The sequence below is a fragment of the Panthera uncia genome (assembly GCF_023721935.1).
Source record: "Panthera uncia isolate 11264 chromosome B3 unlocalized genomic scaffold, Puncia_PCG_1.0 HiC_scaffold_1, whole genome shotgun sequence".
NCBI classification, from domain to species: Eukaryota; Metazoa; Chordata; class Mammalia; order Carnivora; family Felidae; genus Panthera; species Panthera uncia.
The window spans coordinates 27,323,553-27,349,426 of NW_026057582.1; the positions used below are offsets into that span (position 1 = coordinate 27,323,553).

General features: G+C 41.0%; 3 protein-coding genes across 9 annotated transcripts in view; 1 reads left to right on the forward strand and 2 right to left on the reverse strand.

Annotated features, from left to right (window-relative positions):
• The window catches only part of LIN52 (lin-52 DREAM MuvB core complex component), a 109,905-nt gene extending 106,939 nt beyond the window's left edge, over positions 1–2,966 (reverse strand). For 2 of the 3 annotated variants that reach the window (XM_049611426.1, XM_049611428.1), the window contains exon 1: positions 2,870–2,966. In XM_049611426.1, the coding sequence (XP_049467383.1) occupies positions 2,870–2,900 (31 nt within the window). In that variant the 5' untranslated portion in view covers positions 2,901–2,966. The remainder of the gene's footprint in view (positions 1–2,869) is intronic. The other variant, XM_049611427.1, reaches the window with a different exon arrangement.
• Positions 2,967–3,316: 350 nt separating this feature from the next.
• ALDH6A1 (aldehyde dehydrogenase 6 family member A1) lies at positions 3,317–25,043 on the forward strand. Of its 2 annotated transcripts, XR_007453406.1 has the most exons (13): positions 3,317–3,533; positions 11,104–11,160; positions 12,761–12,835; positions 13,006–13,167; positions 13,373–13,451; positions 13,866–14,168; positions 15,152–15,273; positions 17,749–17,938; positions 18,134–18,315; positions 19,979–20,158; positions 20,426–20,524; positions 22,902–22,986; positions 23,393–23,482. XR_007453406.1 is itself a non-coding variant. In XM_049611403.1 (12 exons), exons 1-12 carry the CDS (start codon positions 3,483–3,485, stop codon positions 23,495–23,497), a joined length of 1,605 nt encoding a protein of 534 aa, XP_049467360.1. In that variant the 5' UTR covers positions 3,317–3,482; the 3' UTR covers positions 23,498–25,043. The 2 variants fall into 2 exon arrangements, 1 of the variants encoding a protein (XP_049467360.1); XM_049611403.1 differs by lacking the exon at positions 22,902–22,986 and having other exon boundaries at positions 23,393–25,043.
• BBOF1 (basal body orientation factor 1) overlaps positions 6,711–25,874 on the reverse strand; it is a 53,397-nt gene continuing 34,233 nt past the window's right edge. For 2 of the 4 annotated variants that reach the window (XM_049611398.1, XM_049611402.1), the window contains exons 12-13: positions 6,908–6,956; positions 6,712–6,813 (exon numbers count right to left, since the gene is read on the reverse strand). In XM_049611398.1, the coding sequence (XP_049467355.1) occupies positions 6,909–6,956 (48 nt within the window). In that variant the 3' untranslated portion in view covers positions 6,712–6,813; position 6,908. Of the gene's footprint in view, positions 6,814–6,907; positions 6,957–20,518; positions 20,661–25,874 lie in introns of those variants that run through there. The other 2 variants (XM_049611401.1, XM_049611400.1) reach the window with 2 other exon arrangements.

Sequence of the window (25,874 nt, forward strand, 5' to 3'; positions counted from 1 at the left end):
TCTCCCCACCCCCCTCCCCCCCCCCCCCCCCCCCCCCCCCCCCCCCCGCCAATATTCTACGGGAATTTCCAGCAGCATTCTAATTGGTAAAGAACTCAACCCTAATAAATTGTCTTAACTAAGCATCCAAAAATGGTAACAAAGAAAAGCTGTGTGTAACACACAAAATGCCAATTTTCAAATTCCCAAGGAATGTTACTGATGGGAAGCTCAATCACAACAAAAGTGAACTTACTGAGAATAGGATCCAGTAACAAACAAGGGTGGTCTTATGATCCCACGGTCTGGGGCATAACTCAGAATTTGCTGTGAGTGCTACTCTCATTCATTAATTCCAATGTTCTCCTTTTTAAAGAAGTGCTAAGCCAATTTAACATTAAAAAGACAAATGAGTAAATGACCTAGATTTGAATTAAATCTTATAGAAAGAGACAGGTAAAACACTAAAGATACAAGCTAGGGGCACCTGGGTGGCTCAGTCGGTTAAACATCCAACTCTGGCACAGGTCATGAGTTCTCAGTTTGAGTTCGAGCCCCACATTGGGCTCTGCACTGACAGAGTGGAGCCTGCTTGGGATTCTCTCTCAACCTCCCTGCCCCTCCCCCACTCTCTCACACATGCACTCTCTCTCTCAAAATAAACTTTTAAAATAGTGAGAAAGCTAGGCAGTGGAATATTTTAGGATGAGATACTTATTTAGAAGCTGTATTTAAGTTCAAAGTGCTCAACTTGATTTTGTCAGATTAAAAGGAAAAGATTAGGTGAAGAATGCAATTCTGTAAAAGATAAGCATGAAAACTGAAAAATCAAGTGTGCAAATAGAGTGACTATGGAGATGGCTAGAAGATCAAGGGAAAACAATGTTTCCAATATTCTTCCTAGCCAAAAAAAGGAAAAAAAAAAAAATAGAGAACACAAGAAAAAAACAAAATACAAGCAACACAATTCTAAAATCTCCAAATTTATAAATATAAAAACAACTTAGTAATAAACTAAAAAAAAATTTTTTTTAATGATTTTTATTTATTTTTGAGAGAGACAGAGCATGAGCGGGGGAGAGACAGAGTATGAGTGGGAGAGAGGCAGAGAAAGAGGGAGACACAGAATTTGAGGCAGGTTCCAGGTGCTGAGCTGTCAGTTAAGAGCCTGATGCGGGGCTCAAACTCGTGAACGACGAGATCATGACCTGAGGCAAAGTCGGACACTTAACCTACTGAGCCACCCAGTCGCCCCATAAACTAAAAATTTTAATAGCAATTACTTCTACTTCTATCACTTGGCTGATTTTTTTAAAATTCTGGTAAGATACACATAACAAAATGTACCACTTTAACTATTTTTAAGGGTACAGTTCAGTGGCATTAAAAACATTCACACTGTTGTGTAACCATCATTACCATCCATCTCCAGAATATTCTCACCATTCTAAACTGAAACTGTACCCTATTAAACAATAACTACCCCTTCCCATAGTTGACTTTATAAATGTCCTTTTTTGTTTTTTCTGGCAAGAAAGACATTTTAAGAGAGCATCCAGGCAGGAATATTTTTGGCCCCGGACCCATAATTTCGTATACAGTATGCACCTGTGCTCAAAAAACTTAAGACTAAGTTAAACTTGAAACCCAAGACTAGTAAATTATTGATTAAAAATAAAATGTTAATTGAAGGTCTACTGCTTGCCAGACACTGTGCTAAACTCTGGGATCCAACCATGAACAAGACAGACTTGGAATTTATAATCTAGCATGAAAGGGGCAAAATTAACAGACTAATTATGCTGACAGTGAAGGTAGTGAGATAGTGACTAACAGTGAAGAGAGGCAACTTCAGATACTGTGTTCTGGGAAACCTTCTCTGGGAAGTGATCTAAAATGAGACCTTAAAGTACAAAAGCATTTACATGATTGATTAATCTCTTCCTTCCCCAAAGCACCTAACATTTTGCCTTTCATACAGTGGAAACTCAGTAATAGCTCTCCTGGCCTCAATCTCCTCATTCCTGAAATAAACTCTCAAGATTTCTTCCAAACACAAAATGTGTTTGAGAAGAGAAAACTACATGTCAATGAAATGGACGTGAGGATGGGGGCGGTAGAAGCAAAAATTAAGTGAGTTCAGAAATGACTGCAAAATCATAAATAAGGCAGAATGGAGTGCAGAAGAATGCGGATATACCAAAACCACTTAATTGCTATCTGAAGTGACTTGTATCTTAGACAACATATAGACGGAAATCGTTCACTCACTGGGCCTGAGGAAATACATACAGAAGAAGCAAGAGAGTATGAGATAAGTGCATGACTACGAAAAGCTCAATTCTCATCTTTCTCTGGGAAGGGACCAAAACAGGGCAACGGTCCCAATCTACCGAGACAGGAGAATATCAGGTTTTGCTTGTGGCTTAATTCCGGGAATGAGGTCAGCCACCAACCCCAGCTAGGGTTTGAACGAATCTTCCCAGATGCTCAAAAAGAAGAGATTCGACCCTTCCATGGGGTGCCCTGAGAAGAAAACTACACTAAAGCATCACATTTCCCCCCAGCAGTATATCCTCCTCGGCCCTGCCTCACCCAAATGGGGCTAAGGGAGGGCTAGAGCGACCCCGACCTTCCGCCTGGAATGGGCCCCACGAGGGTGCCCTCCTCCACCCGCTTGGTACGCAGAGGGGAAACGGGGCACCTCCGGAGCTACTGTGAAGAACAGGCGAGCTTGAAGACGCACCCGCATCCTAAGAAAAAGAAGCCTAAAGGAAAGGGTTAGAGCTCAAGAACAAAAGTGTAAGTTCGAGGGTCAGGCAGAGAATGGAAGTCACCAGCAGAGCAAAGAAGGAGGCTGCAGCCGAAAGGTCTCTATGCCGGCTCTTACCGTCTGTGGGAGACGCCATCTTCCAACCCATGTCACGTGACGTGGCCAACCGTCGGCGGGAAAGCTAGGATCCATAAGCCACGCCCCCAGAGAGAAACCCCTATCCCCAACTTGCAGCCCCGTCTCATTTCCCCGCCCCATAGGGCAAGCTTTGCCTAGCCCCGCCTCCAGTGCTGGCCACACCCCCTCGCACAGTGGATGAGGTGCGGCGACTGCAAAGTTCTTGAAGGGTCTTATTTACTCTCTTCGGTGAGGGGGTGGGACCGCCGTCGTACCTGTGGCCAATCGGGGTTCCCGTTTAGGGGGCGTCTTCTCCGTGTGCTCAATACAGAGTACTCAAGTCAGTGGCGACTTTCCTACCTCGGCCAACGGAATTTTCTGAGCTGGGAGGGGGCTAGGGCTCTTCCACTTCGGACCAATCGCGTATCCCCAAGACCGGGACTGAGAGGAGTGCAGTAAGGTGTTAGGGTGCGTGATTGGCTAGAGGAAATAGTCTTCTCCACCAATGAGGAAGTGTGGCAGGCTGGGAGGGCTGGGCCTGGCAGCCGTGGCGCTTCTAGGGAGTCACCCGCAGTAGGGGCTCCTGGAGGCCGACTGCAGGCAGCTGAGGACCATGGCGGCGGCGGTGGCGGCGGCGGCAGCAGTGCGGACCCGGATCCTGCAGGCGAGTGAGGGTGCTACCGAGGGACGGCGAAGCTAGGAATTGGGTCCTTTCCGTCCACTCTCTGAGCCAACCCCTTCTTAGCCGACCTTCCAGTTCCCACCCGGCGCGTGAGGCCTTGTCCCAGTCTTCACTTCTCATCCGCCCTCGTTGGATCCTGGACTGTCACCCCTGGCTCTCTGCCCTTTTACTCTGGAGGCTCTCCCTTTCTGTCTCTGGCGCACTCCCCTCCCCCCCAGCCCTGTCCGTCCCTGCAGTCGCTCACTTGCCCTCACTTACTTTGGTCCACTCGCCGTGTTTCCTTTTCACCTCTGTGCCAGTCACCTCTCTCACCTTATTTTCCAGAAACTCCCTTTTCTGGTCACCTTTCTTAGAGCTCTTTCTCCTGCCCAGAGCGACCAGATTGTTCCCTTCCCCCCACCCTGCTTCACTGTCTGTAATCCGTGGTAAAGGAAGCACACGAGGGGGAGGGTCCGTGAATGAACTTTGAATATCCTTCTAGAAGATGTACACTAGGTTTTCCCCAAAGCAGTTATTTGCTGAGCTGTTTAACCTAGCTGTGGCTCTTTGTTTTTTCCACAGGCTGTAGGCTGTCCCTTTTCTTGCCAAGAGTTTCATTTAAACTTTTAGCAAAGTTACAGTATTCTTGTTGGTGGTAAATAAGGACACATAGTTATACTACCAGATGTTCCAAGCATATGCAAGGGACTAAACATCTAAAAAAAAAAAAGTGATAGAAAATGAGGTGATAACTCTAAAATGGGTAGTAGAAAATAAACAAGAAGTGTTAATTCCAAGGTCCTAAACCAAAGTCAGCTTTGAGTGTGCTAACACAACCTCACACTTGTCCATGGTGGGGATTGGGTCCGTTCTGCATGCCTGAGGGTGGTTTCTAACTCTGTTCATAGCCTTTCCCCAGTTTTCACAACCCAGCAAGTACTTTGGGCAAGGTTTACTGCAGGCAAAGTTTCTCCAACCTACAAGAAACAGCTTTGCCCTTCTTACTTGTTACATCCAGCCTGGGAACTTCTTCCTCTATATTGCTGGGCTTTTAGATAATATTAGCACTTACCAGGTTGCATTGAGTTCTACTGCAGAAACTTAATGCATTTTTTAAATTCTTAGCAAAGTCAGTAAAGGTTCATGTTTAAATGCTTTTTAACGGGACAGTGAGGAGAATGGGCCAGAAAAGTTTTTCAGATAGTCTGGCTTCACTCATCTATTTCTTGCTGTGATCCTAGTTGTTTTTCTAGGACTTTTTTTTATAGTAGGGGTACAAAGTTTCTACCCTATAATTCCCATTACCAATTTATCCTTGAAATCTTTTACTAAAATTGGTTTTTTTCCTTTGCTTCCCCACCATCACAGTGAGTCATTGATGGCCTTAAGAAGGTATTTTGTGCTTTGAATCAAGGAGAGGAATCTCCCTTTCTATGCACTTTATTTTGGAAACAGACACTGTTTCCAACACTGTGAGAGAGAGGGAGACACTGAATCCAAAGCAGGTTTCAGGCTCTGAGCTGTCAGCACAGAGCGCGGCGTGGGGCTCAAACCTACAAACCATGAGATCATGACCTGAGCCGAAGTCCTACACTTAACCAACTGAGCCACCCAGGCACCCCGACTATTTTTTTTTTTTAATTTATTTTGAGACAGAGAGTGTGTGAGTAGAGGAGGGGCAGAGAGAGAGAGAGAGAGAGAGGGAGGGAATTCGAAGCAGGCTCTGCAGGGTCAGCACAGAGCTGTCCTTGGGGTTCGAACCCACAAAACTGTGAGATCATGACCTGAGCCAAAATCAAGAGTCAGATGCTTTACCAACTAAGCCACCAGGCACCCCAGCTTAAGACTTTTTGACTGTACAATGGTGTGAAAGCAATATGCATTCAGTAGAAACCGTACTTCCAAGTTTTGAATTTTTATCGTCCCTACCCCCAGCAAAATGCAGTATGAGACTTTTGAGGAATGCTGGGCAGCAGCAGGGAGTCACAGCTCTCTATCAGCCACATGATCACGAGGTTAAACAACTGATACACTTATAAGCATTCTGTACCCATACAATCATTCTGGTTTTCACTTTCAGAACAGCATTCAGTAAATTACATGAGATATTCAACACTTTTTTATGAAATAGTCTTTGTGTTAGATGATTTTGTAGAACTGTAGGCTAATGTAAGTGTTCCGAGCACATTTAATGTAGGCTAGGCTAAGCTATGATGTTCTTTTGGTGGGTTAGATATATTAAATGTATTTTCAACTTATGATGGGTTTAGCATATTCAGAGGTAAAGAAAACCAGTCTTTTTTGTTTTGAAGTTTATTTATTTATTTTGAGAGAGACAGAGACAGCACGAGCAGGGGAGGGGCAGAAAGATAGGGAGAGAGAGAATCTCAAGCAGCCTCCACACTGCCAGTGCAAAGCCCAATGTGGGACTCAAACTCATGATCTGTGAGGTCATGACCTGAGCCAAAATCAGCAGTCAGGCACTAAATTGACTGAGCCATCCAGACCCCCCAAACCCCCCAAGAAAAAACCAGTCTTAAAGACACTCAGTGGCTTGCCTCGGTGATGTAGTTTAAAGAGTACAGACTTCACAGTCATGCTTGCATTCTATCCTAGCAACACCACTTTTTAGTTTCAAGAATACTTGTGAAGATTGGAATTCATGAATATAATGAAATAAATACCTGACACTTAAGCCGACAGTATCTCCCAACTAGTGACTGATGGGGCTGAGAATTCAGGACGTAAGTCTTGGTATCTCTTTCTATGTCAGGTACTGTCCCCAGGCTTTGGGAAAGGAGAGATTAAGTAAGACACACACTGTAGGCTCCCCTATTGTAATGCAATAGTAAGCACTAACAGTAGGAGTGCACAGAGTACTGCAGGGATGTAGGGAAACTATCTCATACTCAATCTGTACAATTCAGGAAAAAAATCCAAAAGGAGTTGGCTCCAGCTTGAGTTTTGCAAGACTAGCAGGCCTTCAGCCAAGGGGAAAGGGAGTGACTGATAAAGGAAACAAGTATGAAGTAGACATCTAGAGAGGAAGAATTTTGGTGTGACTGGAAGCAGGATAGTTTAACAACAGTGGTAATGAATGTTTTTTTAGGAAATGAAGAAAAGATAGGAGATCCAACCCATCAAAAATTATGTGCTAATGTTTTATTATGCCAGATGCAGTGCCTTTTATGCCCTCTTGACAGCAAGGAGGCTGTGTGCAAGTAAAAAAATAAAACTAAGTGGCCTAGCATCCTCAAGTTGACTGATCTGTGCATTTTCTGCCCTGTAAGAGAGTAAACATGAAACATGATGAATACCAAATGATTGCTTGGCCAGTACTCAATTTTCATTCTGCAAATGTATTAATGAATGCTTACTCTATTCCAGGAACAATGCCAGGAGCTGAGGACACAGCCATCTAGTGACCTAAGGGGAAAGAGACTTAATAATTAAACAATCTGTTATTCCATAACATAAGAAATGGAGGAAGTTAGGTGTTGTAAGAGCTGTATAATCAGGTGCTTGAGCTAAACTTGAGATTGTGACTTTAAAAGCTTCTGACTCTATTTCCCCTCTCACTCTCAGAAGTTAACCTTTTTTTTTCCTACTTCAAAGGCAACAGAAACCGTCAGTTGAGAACTTCCTCAACTTCCTACTGGCAAACATAAAACTGATCTTCACTGATACCCAAAGTGATGGCTAAGCAGGGAGATAAGAAATAGGAGTGAGTCAAGCAAACAGAATTCCATGCAAGAAGGAGCAGCATGTATACAGGCAAAAAGAGCACAAAACATGTTCCAAATGCCTAGAACATAGACAGCAAGGAGGAAAGTGGCAAGCTATGAAAAGTAAAGATGCCACGGGAAGTATTCTAAGCAACATCAAGATTAGCCTTTAAGAACAGTGGAAAGCCATTGGAGCTTTTTAAACAAGGGAGTGATCTGCCCAGGTTTGTGTTTTAGAAAGCCCCTCTGGCATGGGAGAGGAAGCTAGATTCAGAAAGCTTAAAACTGGAGTCTGGGAGACCTGTGAGGAAACAGTTACTGAAGTCCAGGTAAGAGACAGTGATGGTATAGACTGTAGTGATGGCAGGCAGCATAGAGAAAAAAAGGCTGTGTTCCAGAGATTTCTAGGAGGACCGATTGCCAGGATTTGATTCACTGTGGAGAGAGAGGGAGGAGTTAGGGTGACATTCTGGTTTTTTCTTGGGCAACAAGGTGAATAGTGGTCCCCTTCACTGAAAAGCGGGATATAGAAAGCAGAGCAGCTTGGTGAGAGGAAGATGAGGAGTTCAGCTTTCTCAATATGTACCTAAACAATATCCACATAGAGGTGTGGTGAAGACAATTAGGTAACTATTATCTGAAGAGGAAGCTGGCTAAGAACTAGATTTGGGCATCATCAGAATCTAGATAATCAAGCTACAGGAGTTGATGAAATCACCTGAGGAGAATGTGCAGAATGAGAAGAGAAGGCCTAGGACCAAGTCTTGAGGAAATGGAATTGTTAGTGGCCAGGGAGCAGAGGATGATATCAGGACATACTGAAGACTGGTGAAAAGGGCGGGAAAAGGTTAAGTACAGAAGAACTGGGAGGAGCCCATGGGATGTAGGAAGTCACTGGTGTTTAGTCATGAAGGTTGGAGTAGATTGAAGGGTTAGCGGGAAATAAGGAAATAAAGGTAATTAGTATAGAGAATCCTTGCTATTGGATGGACAGAGGTTTAAGTTTCAGGAAAGAAAGGATCATTAATAGAGGTGTCTGGGGTAGTGGGAAAAGTTGGCTTTAGAGCACAGGCGCAGAGATTAGCCTTCAGTTGGAGGACAGGTGCCTCATTGGTCAGTCCATAGATACTTGTTGTACGCTTCAGTCTCCCAGTCACTTTGTCCCCACAGAGCTTGTGATTGTGATTGACTATCTTCTCCCTTATATAAGGGAGCTATCTTCTTCCTTATAAGAGAAAAGGAGGGAAAAAGGATGGGTATAGGTCAGTTTTGTAGGGTTGCTAGTAGGAAGTTGAAGTTCTCATCTGATGGTTTCTGTTCCCTCTGAAGTAGGAAAAACAAAGGTCAGCTTTTGAGAATGAGAGAGGAAGCAGCAAGGTTGGAAGTTTTAAGAGAATAAGTTTTGAAATAGCAAGGAGTAAGAACAACTAAGTAGTGAGAAGACAGAGTTGTGGCAAGGAGAAAAGATATAATAGTGAGGAGATAAGAGAAGTTTTCAAATAGCAAGGAGTCACAGCAAAAAGTATTTATAATAATATAATAGTAACGTTGAATGAGCACCAGCAACTTGCTATTTTCCGTATCTGGACAATCTTGATCACAATAACTGTAAAGTAAGTGAACAAGACAGATGCAGTGCCTACCTTCATGGAACTCAAGTCTTTTGGGCAACAGACAAGTAGCCAGGCAACTACAGCACAGACAGATAAACCTGATAGGGGAAGTACTGGCTGCTCTGGGAGTCCAAAAAGGGACACCTAACCAAGTCTTGGTTGGGGGCAGTCAGCCACCCAGTAGACCTTTCATTTGTTCCATAGATACTTATTAAACACCTCCTATGTACGAGGTACCATGTTGATGTTGGGAACATGCCTATAAATAAAACATGGTGGGCTCTAGAAGAGTGTGGATGGTTTGAAATAATTTTTGTGGGGAATGGGAGAGGAAGTAGATGAGGCATTTGGAAGAATCTTCTGCTGGCCCAAAGGACTGGCACCCTTTCCCCTAGATAGTACTGCAGGAACACAAACAAATTCTTGTATTTCATGCAGCCCCAAACCCTTTGAGTAACATGTCTGTCTTCTGGGGCGCCTGGGTGGCTCAGTCAGTTGAGTGCCGACTTTGGCTCACATCATGATCTCATGGTTCACGAGTTCGAGCCCCGTGTGGGGCTCTGTGCTGACAGCTTGGAGCCTGAAACCTGCTTTGGATTCTGTGTCTCCCTCTCTGTGCTCCACCCCTGCTCACACTCTGTCTCTCAAAAATAAATAAATGTTAAAAATAAAAAGTAAAAACATGTCTGTCTTCAGACAAGATAAAAGATTTTTAGAATACAGTTTTCCTCTACTTCCCATTCCTAATTGATTTGAATATTTCTTAAATCAACTTCTATAGTATATATACAAATGAAGTTATTTTATTGTAACTGGCCCCTCTCCCCAGTTTGCTGATTATACCCTATCAAATGTTACCTATACAACACATTCTTTTCCTATAAGGTACATGTGGCATTTTTTAAACAAGTTTATTGCAATAAAATTGACATAAACTCTACATATTTAAAGTATACCATTTGATAAGTTTTATATTCGTGGTTTTTTTTTTTAAGTTTATTTATTTTGAGAGAGAGAAAGCACAGGAGTAGGGGAGGGACAGAGAGAGAGAAGGAGAGAGAATCCCAAGCAGGCTCTGCACCATCAGCATGGAGCCTGATGTGGGGCTCAAACTCACAAACCAAGAGATCATGACCTGAGCCAAAACCAAGAGCCAGATGCTTAACTGACTGAGCCACCCAGGCACCCCAAGTTTTATGTTTATATACACCTGTGGAAATACCATCACATTCAAGATAATGGGCATATCTCTCACCCCAAAAAGTTACCTTCCTATCCCATCTTCTCCACTTCCTCCATCATCCCCAGGCAACCACTGATCTGCTTTCTAACACTATAGATTAGTTTGCATTTTCTAGTTTTATATAAATGAGATCATAAAGTGTACACTGTTTGCATGTTTGACTTTTTTTACCCAGTATAATTGCTATAGTTATCCAGTTTACCCAGTTATGATTGCTATAGTTGCTGCATGTGTAATAGTTCTTTTCATTGCTGAGTACTATTCCAATGTATGGATATACCACATTAGTTTCCCTATTCACCCATCCAATGGTGGACATTTTGGTTATTGCTAAGTTTGGGGCTTTCACAAAGCTGCCATAAACATTTATGTTCAAGTATTTATATGGGCATGTAAATACTTACATTTGACACTTGGTTATATGCTATCTTATATTCGACACCGATTGTGTTGGATACCATTTAAGAGTTTTCATATTGTTAAGATTTGTGGTCACTACATTTTCCAGGCCAAAAATTAGGAAAATATGGTCCAATAAAAAAAAACTTTTTTTAAGTTTCTTTATTTTGAGAGGGAGAGAGAGAGCAAGCAGGGGAGGGGCAGAGAGACAGGGAGAGAGAATCCCAAGCAGGCCCCGCACTGTCAGCATAGAGCCCAATGTGGGGCTCGAACCCATGAACCGTGACATCATGACCTGAGCTAAAGTCAAGAGTTGGACATTTCACTGACTGAGCCACCAAAACTTTTTAAATCAGGACTTCCCTGGACACTGAGGACATGATCATTATGGTTTATTATTTTCTTATAGTTTGCCGTACGTCATCGTCTGTTATCTTTTCTCCTTAAGGACTATATGACCCTTGGGAGCAAACACCAAATCATTTTTCGTATGCCCATAGTAACTAGTGTAATGTTAAGCATATGGTAGCCATTCCAAGTTTTAATAATTTTCTGCTCTCATTTATCAAAATAATCATTCTTTTACCTCACAGGTCTCTTCCAAGGTGAATTCCACTTGGTATCCAGCATCCTCCTTTTCTTCTTCAGTGGTAAGTTTATTGGGTACTAAAGTTTTACTTCTGAGAAGGAATACAGTATAATTTGGGGGTATTCCCATTTATCTTCTTTATATTATTGTGATCAGAGTATATGTGAAACCTTCTATCTTGGTTTTCTTATCTAAATTCTGTTAATTATATGTCGTAAGCATTTTCAGTATTGCAAGATGCTCTTTATAGCTGTGATTTTTTTTTTAATTTTCAAAATGTTTTATTTTTATTTTTGAGTGAGAGAGAGATAGAGCATGAGCAGGGGAGGGGCAGAGATACAGAGACACAGAATCCGAAACAGGTTCCAGGCTCTGAGCTGTCAGCACAGAGCCCAACACGGGGCTTGAACTCGCAAATCACAAGATTGTGACCTGAGCCAAAGTCGAATGCTTAACTGACTGGGCCACACAGGCCCCATATCACAGGGCTTGAACTCACAAACCACAAGATCGTGACCTGAGCCAAAGTCAAATGCTCAACTGACTGGGCCACACAGGTCCCATATAGCTATGATTTTTTTTTTTTTTTTTTTTTTTGGTTATTTTTGAGAGAGATAGAGAGAGAGGGATCATGTGAGCAGGGGAGGGGCAGAGAGAGAGGGAGACAGAGGATCCAAAGCCGGCCCTGTGTTGTCAGCACAGAGCCCAATGCGGGGCTCAAACCGACGAACCCACAAACTGCAAGATCATGACCCGAGCTGAAGTCAGATGCCCAACCAACTGAGCCACTCAGGCGCCCCTACAGTTATGATTTTTAATAGCTGCATAATATTCCATCAAGTATATGTAGCCTGAATTAACTAAAAATTTTCCCATATAACACCTAAACTGATTGACTTTTTCAATATTATAAAACAAACATTTATTTATATAGTTTTTTCCTTCTTTTAGATTACTGTCCTTCTGAGGTAGGATTACTATGTCAAAAAATGCAAACATTTTCATGGCTTCTAGAGGTTTTATTGATCCTGCCAGATAGTTGTCCTCTTCTTCACAATCTTTAAAGTTGTTTTCATAGAATTGTCAGCCATTTGCAGTACCTGAAATCTAACACATAAGGACAGGTGCTCGAAATCCTTTCTATTTAAAAGCATGCACACACTATAACACAGTAGTCCTTCGCCTTTTTTGGTCCACAGCCTCCTTTGAAAATTTAATGTAAGGAAGCTACTTCTCAGAAAAACCACACACAGAGGGGTGCCTGGGTAGCTCAGTCGGTTAAGTGTCTGACTTCAGCTCTAGTCTTTTAATCGTAAATGTAATTCATGCTCATGGTGACATGACAAAAAGTAAGCTGGGTGAACAAGTCAACTAGCTAATCTTTGTTAATACAGAATCTGCTGCTTTTTCATTCGATGCTTCACAGCAACATAAAGTTCCACTGTGTGATTAGCAGGGACTTTTCCTCAGAGAAATCACAGTATTGAGAGGCTCGGCCACATCTTAATGAACACTATAGACAAGTACATTGTGTATCTCTTTCTTAGTGTTAGCATTTCTAGAGAACAGAAGATTCACTATCAACCCTGAATTCCTTCCTCTTTGTGAAAGGGAGAGGAACAATTCACTAATACAAATTTTGTGGGGTTTTTATTTTCCAGCCAACTGTAAAGCTCTTCATTGATGGGAAATTTGTTGAATCCAAAAGTGACAAATGGATTGACATCCACAACCCAGTAAGCAAAGCTACTTTGGGATTTAAACTGACTAGCCTAGAATTCTGGGAACGTGGTGGGAAATTAGGGACTTGGGTGTTTGTCGTGAAGTACATAGTGCTGCCTCTATTAGGTGAAAAATGGACAAGGCAGGCAAGGGGCAAAATATGATGTGCTGTTCTTCCCATCAGGCCACCAATGAGGTCATTGGTCACGTTCCTCTGGCCACCAAGGCCGAAATGGACACGGCTGTTGCTTCCTGCAAACGTGCTTTTCCCGCATGGGCGGACACTTCAGTATTAAGCCGCCAGCAGATCCTGCTCCGCTATCAACAACTCATTAAAGAAAACTTGGTAAGAAATCAGAATGGTATTATTTTCCAAGCTGTTGCCTAGGATGCAGAGGCCTTTTAGCTGCCCTTGTAACTCTACAATGCAGAGACATAGATCATGGCTCTCTCCCTTATACTACTTCTCCCCCAGTTTTGTTCTTCCTTGGCTACCTAAGAACTAAAAGGAGGCACATCTTTGCCTTGGTTTCTGTGTGTGTTTTCTCTAGAAAGAAATCGCCAAGTTAATCACGTTGGAACAAGGGAAGACCCTCGCTGATGCGGAAGGAGATGTATTCCGAGGCCTTCGTAAGCTGGGAGTCCCTCTTGGGGAGTTCAGGAACCCTTTGGGAAGGAGCAAAGGAAGATGGGAGGCAAAGATCTCAGAACGGGAGGTTGCTTCTTCCATGTAGATTTTCCTATCCCGTGATCTTTTTTAATACTTGTGGAAAATGGCAATACTTCTTAGGTACCTATGGGATCAATTTATTTCATTTATTTTACTTGATCGTTCAGTAGGTATATGCATTTCACTGTCTTTTTTTTTTTTTTCCTATTTGGAGAATCTCATTTTGCTCAGCCCCTTCACATGGACGGGCAAGTCGATCTTTCTGCCGTGTGTCATTGGCATGAGCCATTCTCTGTCTCAGGGATGACTAGAGCAGGACAAAGCTAAGTAGTGCCCGGTGGAGAGCTGGTGGTCTGACTGCTTCTCTGTTGCAGAGGTGGTTGAGCATGCCTGCAGTGTAACATCCCTCCTGCTGGGAGAGACTATGCCATCCATCACCAAAGACATGGACCTTTATTCCTACCGTCTGCCCCTGGGGGTGTGCGCGGGCATTGCTCCATTCAATTTTCCTGCCATGATCCCCCTGTGGATGTTTCCAATGGCCATAGTGTGTGGAAATACCTTCCTACTGAAACCATCAGAGCGAGTTCCTGGAGCAAGCATGCTTCTTGCTAAGTTGTTCCAGGACTCTGGTGCCCCAGATGGAACACTAAATATCATCCATGGACAACATGAAGGTAACTGCCCTTCTGTACATGGCACTTAATCTGGCTACCAAAAAAAATCAAGGTGTTGAGTGGTGAAGGAATATTTTAGGATGAGGAACCTAGGGAGGAAGGGATTTACTGATAGTAACCTCCATGTTTGAAGGTAATGTTTGTTGACTGCCATCCCTGTATGCTAAGGAAACTGACTGGGGAGTAGCAGTGCTTCTGGCCCTACAGAATACATTGGGACAAAGAAATACGGATTAGGTCAAGACAAAAGAGATAAAAGAGAATGTTTACAGTTCGATACTGAAAAATGTATAGCCCTCAGAGAGACTGAAGGCCTTCTAATTCACATAGTAATAGCTAATACTTAAAAAGCACTACTGTGTTTCAGGCAGTTTCTAGTGCTTTTCATATATTATCTCATTTAATCTTTATAACAATCCTTTAAGGAGTGTTATAAACAATCCTTAGGTTTATGAAACCTATAAACAGTAGATACTATTGTTTTTCCATTTTACAGGTAAGGAAACTGAGGCTTAATGAAATGAAGTCATTTGCTAGAAACAATCAAAGCCAGACTGTCAGTACCCAGGAAAACTCTGGTTTTTACTTTTAAATTATGCTATATTGCTGCTCACATGACAGCACAGTAGTATCTGAGAGTCCCAGTATATAGTAACAGTTAAAGAACTATCACATTCTTAAAGGATAAAAGGAAGAGTTGAGTATTAAAAGGCTGCTATTTTGGAGGAAAACAGGAGTTGTAGCCTTTGGAGTTAGAAGTAGGTATAACAAATGAGAAAAATAATGAAAGGGAAGAGGCTAAATAGAAATAGTAGTTTAAAGAATTTAAGAGAAAGGAAAGAACTTCAAAATGGGAATCAAAACTAGAAAAATAGAAGTATAGAAACTTCTCATTCATAGCAATGGAAAAAGGCAAATTTGCCATGTTGAGAAGCCCACGGCCATTTGCTCCTTTGTGGTAATCATTTCTTTTCTTCTTAAAGCTGTAAACTTTATTTGTGATCATCCGGATATCAAAGCAATCAGCTTTGTGGGATCCAACCAGGCAGGAGAGTACATCTTCGAGAGAGGGTCAAGACATGGCAAGAGAGTTCAAGCCAATATGGTGACTTCTTATTCGTTTTTCCCCCCAAATCTGTTATATGTATTAAAATTACAGGGGTTCCCCGGGTGGCTCAGTCAGTTGAGCGTCCGACTCTTGATTTCTGCTCAGGTCATGATCTCACGGTCGTGGGATTGAGCCCTGTGTCAGGCTCTACAGTGCTAGCATGGAGCCTGCTTGGGATTCTCTCTCTCCCTCTCTCTCTGCCCCTCCCCTGCTCATTGTCTCTCTCTTTCTCAAAATAAATAAACTTTAAGAAATAATAATAAAATTACCTACAAACAGCCCTTCAGCCGAGGCATTACTATCCCACTGTCATGCCAATGTGTCTTTATTCCCATTTCATCCTGAATGTCTTCCTTTTAACCATGAACCTGGTAATGATTTTTATCCTAAGCCACTTTAATTACTTTTTATCTTAGACACTTTATCTTGGTGACAAAGAGCACCTTTCTCATTAAGAATGTTATTCAAATTCTTTGGCTTTAGCAGTAGCAGCTGAATTCTAGTTCTGGCCTTGTTTCTTCCTTCATACCTTTCTAGCCCTTTCTCCTTCCTTCCGTTCAACACATATCCCAACTACTATAATGTCAGATATGCTCTTCCTAAGAGTCCATGCTATCTAAGGTACTAGAAGGAGCCAAATACCCTGTATGTGAGTATGGTTTACTTGTTTGCGTAGTTTTAATATTCTCTTACCAGCTCCTTGCCAAGTACATAGTAATTCTTTGATACTAACTGTAAATCCAGTTGCCTCTTTCTCACCCTTTGGTTAATGTTGCAGAAAGGACAGCCACCTATGCACAGGCCTAGAAACAGTTCCCGATATGCTCACTTATTTCTTTTCCTGGTGAATGTGTTTTGGCCAATTTGACTTAAGCCACTCCCATCTCATTACATATTTATTGAGTTTATTCTGTGTCTAACAGTATATTATGTGTAATGGGATAAAATTAAATAGCAAACATGGTATCTATCCATGTACTCAACTATAGTTGTACAGTAGTCACCCCTAATCTGTGGGGGATGCCTTCTTTTAAATTTTTTTTTTTTTTCAACGTTTTTTATTTATTTTTGGGACAGAGAGAGACAGAGCATGAACGGGGGAGGGGCAGAGAGAGAGGGAGACACAGAATCGGAAACAGGCTCCAGGCTCCGAGCCATCAGCCCAGAGCCTGACGCGGGGCTCGAACTCACGGACCGCGAGATCGTGACCTGGCTGAAGTCGGACGCTTAACCGACTGCGCCACCCAGGCGCCCCATGTGGGGGATGCCTTCTAAGACCCCCAGTGGATCCCTGAAACTGTGGATAGTACTGACCTCCATATATACTATATTTTTCCTATAAATACATGTCAATGATAAATTTTAATTTATAAATTAGGCACAAAGATTAACAATAACTAATAATAAAATAGAATTTTAACAATACACTATTATAATATGGTCTCTTGATGGGGCACCTGGGTGGCTCAGTTGGTTAGGCGACTGACTTCGGCATGGTCATGATCTCACAGTTCGTGAGTTCGAGCCCCGTGTCGGGCTCTGTGCTGATAGCTCAGAGCCTGGAGTCTACTTCAGATTCTGTGACTCCCCCTCTCTCTACCCCTCCCCTACTCACACTCTGTGTCACTCTGTCTCTCAATAATAAATAAACGTTAAAAAAAATGTTTTTAATAATATGGTCTCTTGAGCTACCATATTATACTTTACTCACCCTTCTTATGATGATGATGTGAGATGATAAAACGCCTACCTTATGAGATGAAGTGAGATGAATGACGTGGGCATTGTGGCAAAGTGTTAGGAGGCATAGTTTCCAGACTTCAGTTGACCTTGGGGGACTAAAACCGTGGCAAGTGAAACCCCAGATAAGGGGAGATTACTGTATTTGGAAACATATGTTTAGAAATGACCATGTTATCCTACCTAGTAAAGAAATTTATGAGGCTATGTATCTAGAAGCAAGCCAATTTGGGGAACCTCTTTCCAGAAATGGTGTATCAAGAGGTCCACCTATTTCGCCATTCAGCTGACCACTGGTATTATACTGGCAGCTCTTTGTTCACATTGCTCTTCTTATAGCTGGAAATCCCAGCAGACAATAGACTGTTTCCTGTCTAACTTAGGAAAGAGAAGGGAGTTCTTCTTGGTTCCTGGGTGCAGTATTTAGTCTGTCAGTTTGACTGAATGTGATTATGTGACTGGAGGTTTTGTTTTGTTTTTTTGGTAATGATTTTGATCTAAATAAACATATAACAGCTTATCAGCTAAGAAAGTAGAAAAAAAGTAACCTGGAGACTTACTCTATGCTATCAAGATTTCACAGTATCAAAATGATAATAAATCTAGCCTCAGAACAACAAAGGGTAAATTCTCTCTTTCCTTAAATTATTTGAAATCTCAGATTTTGCTTAGTTTCTTAGCCTCGTTGTATTTTGCCAAGGAAGATCCATGTACTTTTTATATTTCCTTTAGGGAGCCAAGAACCATGGAGTAGTCATGCCAGATGCCAATAAGGAAAATACCCTGAACCAACTGGTTGGGGCAGCCTTTGGAGCTGCTGGTCAGCGCTGCATGGCTCTTTCCACAGCAATCCTTGTAGGAGAAGCTAAGAAGTGGCTGCCAGAGCTGGTGGAGCGTGCCAAAAACCTGAGAGTCAATGCAGGTAATCAGTTATCTGCCCAGCTCCTTTAGACTTTGTATCTGTGGCGCTAAGCTCTTGGTTTTAGTGTTGGCTTTGGCCAATGGGAGTAATCATGTCTACTCTTTAACCATTCCTCTCTTTATAGTGTACTTGTCATAGTTAGCAGTCATAATATATGTTAGTGAAAACATTAAATACTTTTGTGTTGTTTTACAGGAGACCAGCCTGGAGCTGATCTTGGCCCTCTGATCACCCCCCAGGCCAAAGAGCGAGTCTGTAATCTGATTGATAGTGGAACAAAGGAGGGAGCTTCTATCCTCCTTGATGGTCGAAAAATTAAAGTGAAAGGCTATGAAAATGGCAACTTTGTTGGACCAACCATCATCTCAAATGTCAAGGTGAATAACTCTGGCTCATTTATTTCACACATACAAGCACTAAAGGTACCTTGAAGGCTATGGATGGAATCTCATCCCTCCAAATGAAGACATTTAATGACTGAGACCTCATCTCTTGCCAGGATTAGTCAGTTATTTTATTTAGAGTCTGAATGATCCTCTTATCCTGACACCCAGCCTCCTTCCACTATACCAGTGGTTGGCAGATTTTCCATTAAGGGCTAGATAGTAAACATTTTTGGCTTTGCAAGGATATACAGTCTGTGTCACAACTACCCACTCTTGACATTTTAGTGAGAAAGCACATTAACACTATGTGGTTGTGTTCCATAGCTTTTATTGGACAATGGAATTTTAATTTTAAGTAATTTTATATGTCATGATTGATTTCTTTTTCAGCCATTGAAAAGACATAGAAACCATTCTTAGCTTGTGAGCTGTACAAAAATAAGCAGCAAGCCACATTCTGCCCACTGGCTATATCTTGCCAACCCTATCTTGTATTTGTTACTTATCTGTTTAATATTAATTTTTCGTTCTGCTCCTTGCTGTCTAGTTTATAGCTATTACAGTGTCTCCATCAACATATTGACCACGCAATATTTACTGAGTACCTACTCTGTGCCCCAAATTTAGCTGTCTCTTCTCCAGAAAGTGACGAAAGAAAAATAATTGATCTCTCAATTTTTATTTATTAAAACTCCACAAATCTCTGAGCTAAAATTAATGACTAAATTGAGGTGAGGAAGCTTTTTTTTTGAAGTTCTTATGTCCCCACTATACCTACTATAATCCTGAATAATTAAGAATTGAATGTAAGTGTAGTAGAAATTATGAAATCTCTTGCCACAGAACCATTGAGGAAAAATCCACTTAATAGCAACAAACATAGCTGAGCAGCTACAGTGGTGAAGGATGTTTTGAATGTTTAATGTGACCTGATATCAAAATATAAATGTACAGACTCATTTGGGGAGGCAAGGGAATGAATGAGAATGAATTGTTTATGTTACAGAAAACTTAGTACAGGGTTTCTTTAAACAGAAACACTCTCCTGTGTTATTTTCAATATCTATCTGATTTAGGGGCACCTGGGTGGCTCAGTCGGTTAAGTGTCTGACTTAGGCTCAGGTCACAATCTCACAGTTTGTGGGTTCGAGCCCCGCTTCGGGTTCTGTGCTGACAGCTCGGAGCCTGGAGCCTGCTTTGGATTCTGTGTCTCCCTCTGTCTCTGCCCCTCCCCTGCTCGTGCTCTGTCTCTCTCTCTCTCAGAAATAAACATTAAACAAAATTTATATATATATATATATATATATGTATATTTGATTTATAAAAAATGAATTTTCATGTAACTTTTCATAACATAACAATTGTATAAACAAGTTATACAGGTATAAAAGAGGAAGCTAGTGATGGGTCATGGGACCTAAAAATACAGTGCTCAAAGGGCAGGAGGGTAATTGTAGTTAATAGGAATTTCAAGTTGTTTATATGATTGGTAGCTTCAAAGATGGAACACAGCAAGAAAGGACTTTTTTTTAAAAGGTGGTTTAAAATGAAGAGAGGTTACTAACATGAAAATTGTCCATGTAAACAGTGGGTAATAAAGTACCAGATAAGCCTAAAATACTGACTTCTTTTCTGGATGCATCACTCCTGGAAGCCAACTATGACCTGTTACAAAGAGGAGATTTTTGGTCCAGTTCTTGTGGTTCTGGAGACAGACACTTTGGATGAAGCCATCAAGATTGTAAATGATAATCCATATGGAAATGGAACCGCCATCTTCACCACCAATGGAGCCACTGCTCGGAAATATTCCCACCTGGTGGATGTTGGACAGGTTTGTGAACAGAGTTCTTAGGAGATTCTTGTACTCATATACTGTTTACTATCTAAGGGAAACAGCAAAGTGATCGGTTGCTGCGCCTCTGATTTCCTACAGTGCCCCATTTCTTCCTCAGGAATCACAGTTCATGGGATACAGGAAGGAATGGGATAGAAGTTGGGGTATTTAAAATCGGTTTGTCTGATGCCAAGCATTTGTGCTTCTAAATGGAAAGTTCCTTTGTTTGAGTCCTTTTATTTATGTGGATTTGTTCTGCTTTAGGTGGGGGTAAATGTCCCTATTCCAGTGCCTTTGCCAATGTTCTCATTCACCGGTTCTCGATCTTCCTTCAGAGGAGACACCAATTTCTATGGCAAACAGGTAACTTTAAGAAAATATTGTTTTCCTCTAAGAAACTTTCTTGAATATACTCAGGAACAAGGATTCTGAAAGGAAGGCCCTGACATTAGCTTCTGTTGGGTCATAAGTTGTTCAGCCATGCTTATCAGGATGTTCCCTAGAGAAGATTTAAAATACAACAAAATTTCGTCAAAGCTGCTGCTCCCTGACTAACTCAAGGCAGCAAAGTTTTGGGGAAAGAGCATGAGGAAGTCCAAGCCTTTATGTATGTCATTTCCTCTGAGAGCCTTTCCTCCTGCCTCTCCTCTTTCATCTAAGTCTTAATCATCTGTCTTGTCTAAGTTTGAATCATGGACTGACTCCTCCAGAAAATCACCTCTGACTATCACCACCCCCTTCCTCAGTGCTGGGTTGGGAATGCCCCCATGTCCTCCCACTGCACATTTTTCTCCTGTAAGTTATTCACTTACAAAACAGATTTTTAATGTTCATTTATTCTTGAGAGAGAGAAAGAGTGTGAGTGGGGGAGGGGGAGAGAGAGAGAAGGAGACCTAGGATCCGAGGCAGGCTCCAGACTCTGAGCTGTCAGCACAGCCAGACACAGGGCTTGAAGTCACGAAATGCAAGCTCATGACCTTAGCCAAAGTTGGGTGCTTAACTGACTGAGCCACCCAGGCACCCCTTCATTTACAAAAATTTTACTGAATACCTTCTTTGTACCAAAACTATTCTAAGCATTATGGATACATTATGAACAACAAAAAAAAATAAAGCAGATTTGGTACAGAATGGCCTGGGGTCAAATTTCAGCTTGGCCTGTTATTAATTGCATGACTTTGAGGAATATCCTGTGTCTCAAGTTTCTTATCTATAAAATGAGAATAACAATAGTACTTATATTTCATAAGTTTATGAAGATCAAATCACCATTGTTACCACATCCTTCAGCAGATGCATATTTCCTAAGACGAGGCATGGCAGGTTCAAATAGCAGAAATGAGCTGGGGCACAGAGAGTGAATGAGAAGGAGAGTGGTAAGAGATGAGGTTAGAGAGGCAGGGGGAATCCTGTAGGGCTGTGTAAGCCAAGATAAGAACACATCACATTGTAATTATTTACTTAACTGCAGTACCTTGCACGGAGCAGGTGCCCAAACATGTGTTTAACAAATGGGCTAGTGAAAGTTCTTTGTAACCCCACAGAGATACAGCCATTTTGGAACCTTCAGTAATAAACTACATGTTTTCTATACAGGACTCTCTTTTATACTTTAATTAAAAAAAAAAAATTAACAGTAGCATTGCATAGCAGAATGTAACAGTGTGACCAGCTGGTTAAGAAAACATACTGGGGGACACCTGGTGGCTCAGTCAGTTGAGCGGCCAACTTTGGCTCAGGTCATGATCACGAGGTTCATGAGTTCGAGCCCCGCATCAGGCTCACTGGTGTCAGCACAGAGCCCACTTCTGATCCTGTCTCCCTCTCTCTGCCCCTCCCCTGCTCGCTCTCTATCTCTCAAAAAATAAACATTTAAAAAAAAAAAAAAAAGGAAAACATTTTGGTTATTTGGAGGCAGATTATTCAGTTTGCACATTAGTCACAGCTTTTGCATAATCGATTACTTTGATTCTATTAACAAAAATTTCTTTTGAGGGAAGCAGAGTAAAACTATTGCTTTTTTTCTCCCTGTCTTGGTTGCTTCAGATTCTGTGTCTCCCTCTCTCTCTGCCCCTCTCCTGCTCATGTTCTTTCTCTCTCTCTCAAAAATAAATAAACATTTAAAAAAATTAAAAAAAATTTCTCTCCCTTGCTTTGCCCCTCCCCCTCAAAATAAATAAATAAAGTTTAAAAAAACGAAAAGCTTAATTTAAAAAAAAGATCCTCTCCCTCTTCCTCTGCCCCTCCCCCCTTCATATTCTCCTTCTCTCAAAAAATTTCTACTTTGTATTCTTTGGGAAAATAGACAAGAAAGAATCATTCTCATAATAAAATGACAACTTTAGTTATATTGAAAGTATATAATAACTCTAAAACCCTTAATATATATATTAACATGGCCCAGATTTTGTCAAATAATTCTAGAAAAGTATTTTAAAGAAGCTGTTGTGGTTTTTTCTAACATTATCTTTCTAGCTTGCTAGTTTTTTTTGTGTTAGATCTGCACAGTCTATTCTCCTTTGCTCAAGCCTATTCTTACAAAATAAACTGTATATAAAGCCTTACATATGAATTTTTTTGGTTCACATTACAGGTGCTTTAGAAGTGAATGTGTGTAGTATCAGACAGTTTACTTTAGATTTGTAAGATATTGTAGATTTTACTACTTTAGCATCACTGACAGTTGTCAGAAATGGCCTAATATGTATTCTATCCCTTCATGCCTTTTTCTTCTTCACAGAAAAGAGAGAAAAACTAACAGTTATTGAACAGCAGTTACTTTACTAGGACGTTTGAAGGTCATCTCATTTTCCCCTCACAGCGAGGTGAGCCACAGGTCACAGATAAGGCCCAATGTTACATGGCAGTCAACAAGGAGGAGAGGCAGGATTTGAGCCAGGTCCTAATATCTCAGAGCACACATTCAGCTCTAGGAATAGAATGAACTGCAAGTTTAACAGATTACACTGTTCAATTTTTCCATTTAGATCCTCTTGACTAGTTTCAGCATAATGATCGGTAAGGTTTGACTATTTATTTACTATGCCAGGCATTGTGCTAAATGTGTTAAATAGATTATCTCATGAACAATATGTTGGATTTTGGTTGCACCAGCTCCTCAAGTGGCAACATTAGTAACGCTTTACAGCACCTCCTTCAAAAGCTGATTGAAAGAGAAATCATGAAACCCCCAGGAATATATGCTCTTTTTTTTTCCTTTATTCTCTTTAGGGCATCCAATTCTACACTCAGCTAAAGACCATCACTTCTCAGTGGAAAGAAGAAGATGCTACTCTTTCCTCACCTGCCGTAGTCATGCCTACCATGGGCCGTTAGAAACAAGTTTGTTCCAGATTCAGTCCACCCTGAGTAATCTCCCTCTGTTCTTGACCAACTTCATTTGCCAACTTTGCTCAGATCAGATCTCTAGGATTGGAATACCTGGTAATTAAGACCTTTCTCAAGACCATTGGCCCCTGCAAAGTTGTTCTGAGGAGATTCCTAGTCTGACTCTGAAAACAGATTTTCACTTGCTCCTTACTTTGGTTTTTGAGGTAACTGTTGTTAACTCTGAAACACTTATATGGAATGAGATCTTAGGTTATTTTCTAAAAGTTCTCCCCTTTTCTGATGACTTGCGGAAGGGAAGATAGTGTATGTAAAGAAGATCTTCCAATAACTGGAAGAGGACTCCTTGGATGGGGAAACAGGACAGAAATTAATTCACCCTTTGGTTGATCCTCAAACACAGCCCTACATAAATGGTAGTGGGGGAGACCCCTCTGCCAAGCTTTCCTGAGCCTGTCATTTATCCCACACTATGAAGGACATAATACATTTCTACTTATCCTGTGGTTGTGACAACTGCTTTCTTTTCTGCTAAATGCCACTTTGTCCTAGTGATTCATGACCACTAATTACTAATTCTATCATTGTCACTGTTCCTACTTCTTAAAATCACTTCTCAAGGATACCTCAGTATGTACTGGATAAATCAACTTTTTGTTGTGTGTGCCAAGTGTTAAATTTCACATTTGGCTTCAACAATCATTAATGCTTCAGTCATTAATTCAGATGCAAATGGAGTTTTTTAAGAGAACTATTTCAAAAGGTTTTTAGGGCCAGAAATCAAGGGGTATTCCAGCCATGAAAGTGTGCAAGACTCTTGCCTTAAGTAAGTGTAACCAGGTATTACTTGTTGAATTTTTTATATTGTTCTTTCTTCTTGCTTGCATTTCTCGTTAGTGATAATTTTTAACGAAAGAACTCTTAATGTAGAGTAATTCATTGGTGCCTAAGAAATTTCAAGGCTCTTCATGACATGAAATAGTAAAAAAGAAATGCTTTGACAGATTCTTCTGCAACCATTATATTCAAGTGTCTTTATGCCTTTTCTTTTGATATAGCTAAACTTTATGTCAGAACAGAAACTGATGAGCTAAAAAAACAGATTCCCAACCGAATCAAGTCTTTTCGGATATAGTTTTTACCCAGTGAACTAGGAGACGGCTGCTGGCTCTGATAGAATAGTCTTTGGTCCTCAGGCAGATGATATAGGTCATTTATTTTTTCTGCTCCCTCATGAGTCACTTGGATAATGCTAATCTGCTCCATGGCAGTGATTCAGTGAACTAAGAATATCAAAACTTTGAAAACATTTGTGCACTCTGTGGATTTTAATACTACCACTGCTGGATAGAGTGTCAGAGTCTTCAATCGCTTAAGGTGACTGGAACCTTAATAAAATACATTTATGACCCTAATGGGTTTATTGGTTTTTTTGGGGTTTTTTTGTTTTTGTTTCTTTTTTTTTGGATTTGCCTTCCTAAATGTGAGGCAATAAAAATTTATAATTTGATAATAGAATGCCCTTTATTTTCTTTCTACTTATCACAGCTGGCAACTAATAGTGGTACTTAATCCAATCCAACAACAATAGGCTGGGTTGAATGAAAGCTCATATTGTCTAAATTCCAACTGGAATTAAATATAATCCCAGAGATTCCTATGTTTTCCTTATATTTAAGGGAAATCACTTTTGTAAAAATACTGACTCATCAGAATTGTGTTGCTCTAATTGGAATCAACTCATTTGTCTAGCTACTTGCTACTCAAAAGAGTTTCTTGTTTCTTATATGGAAAAAAATATGCAGTTATATTCATGCTAATAGCATCTTAAAAATTTAGTGTGGCCTCATTTGAAATTTCTCAGATCCTGTGTTGTACTAATTGATTATGAATAACAAATTACAAATAAAAAGCTCTTAAAAAGAAAACCTGGCTTTTTTGTTTTGTTTTTAAATGTTTATTTTTGAGAGAGAGAGAGTGCAAGTGGGGAGGAGCAGACAGAGGGAGACACAGAAACCCAAGCAGGCTCCGCGCTGCCAGCACAGAGCCAGATGTGGGCTCATGAACTGTGAGATCGTGACCTGAACCGAAATCAAGAGTTGGACGTTTAACCAACTGGGCCACCCAGGTACCCCTGGCTTTTTGTTTTTAATAATGCCTTCCTACATAATTCCTTTGTCCCTAGCTTATAGGGATTCAGACTTCCCAATTCTGTTCAAAGCCATTATGTTTATTATTACATAATATGGTCATTATGTTTATTATTACATAAAAGATAGTACATATTTTGGCTAGCCTTTATACTTCACAAGACAATGTATAGGTTTTTCCACATTTACTAAAAGAGGCACAAATGTGCATTTGC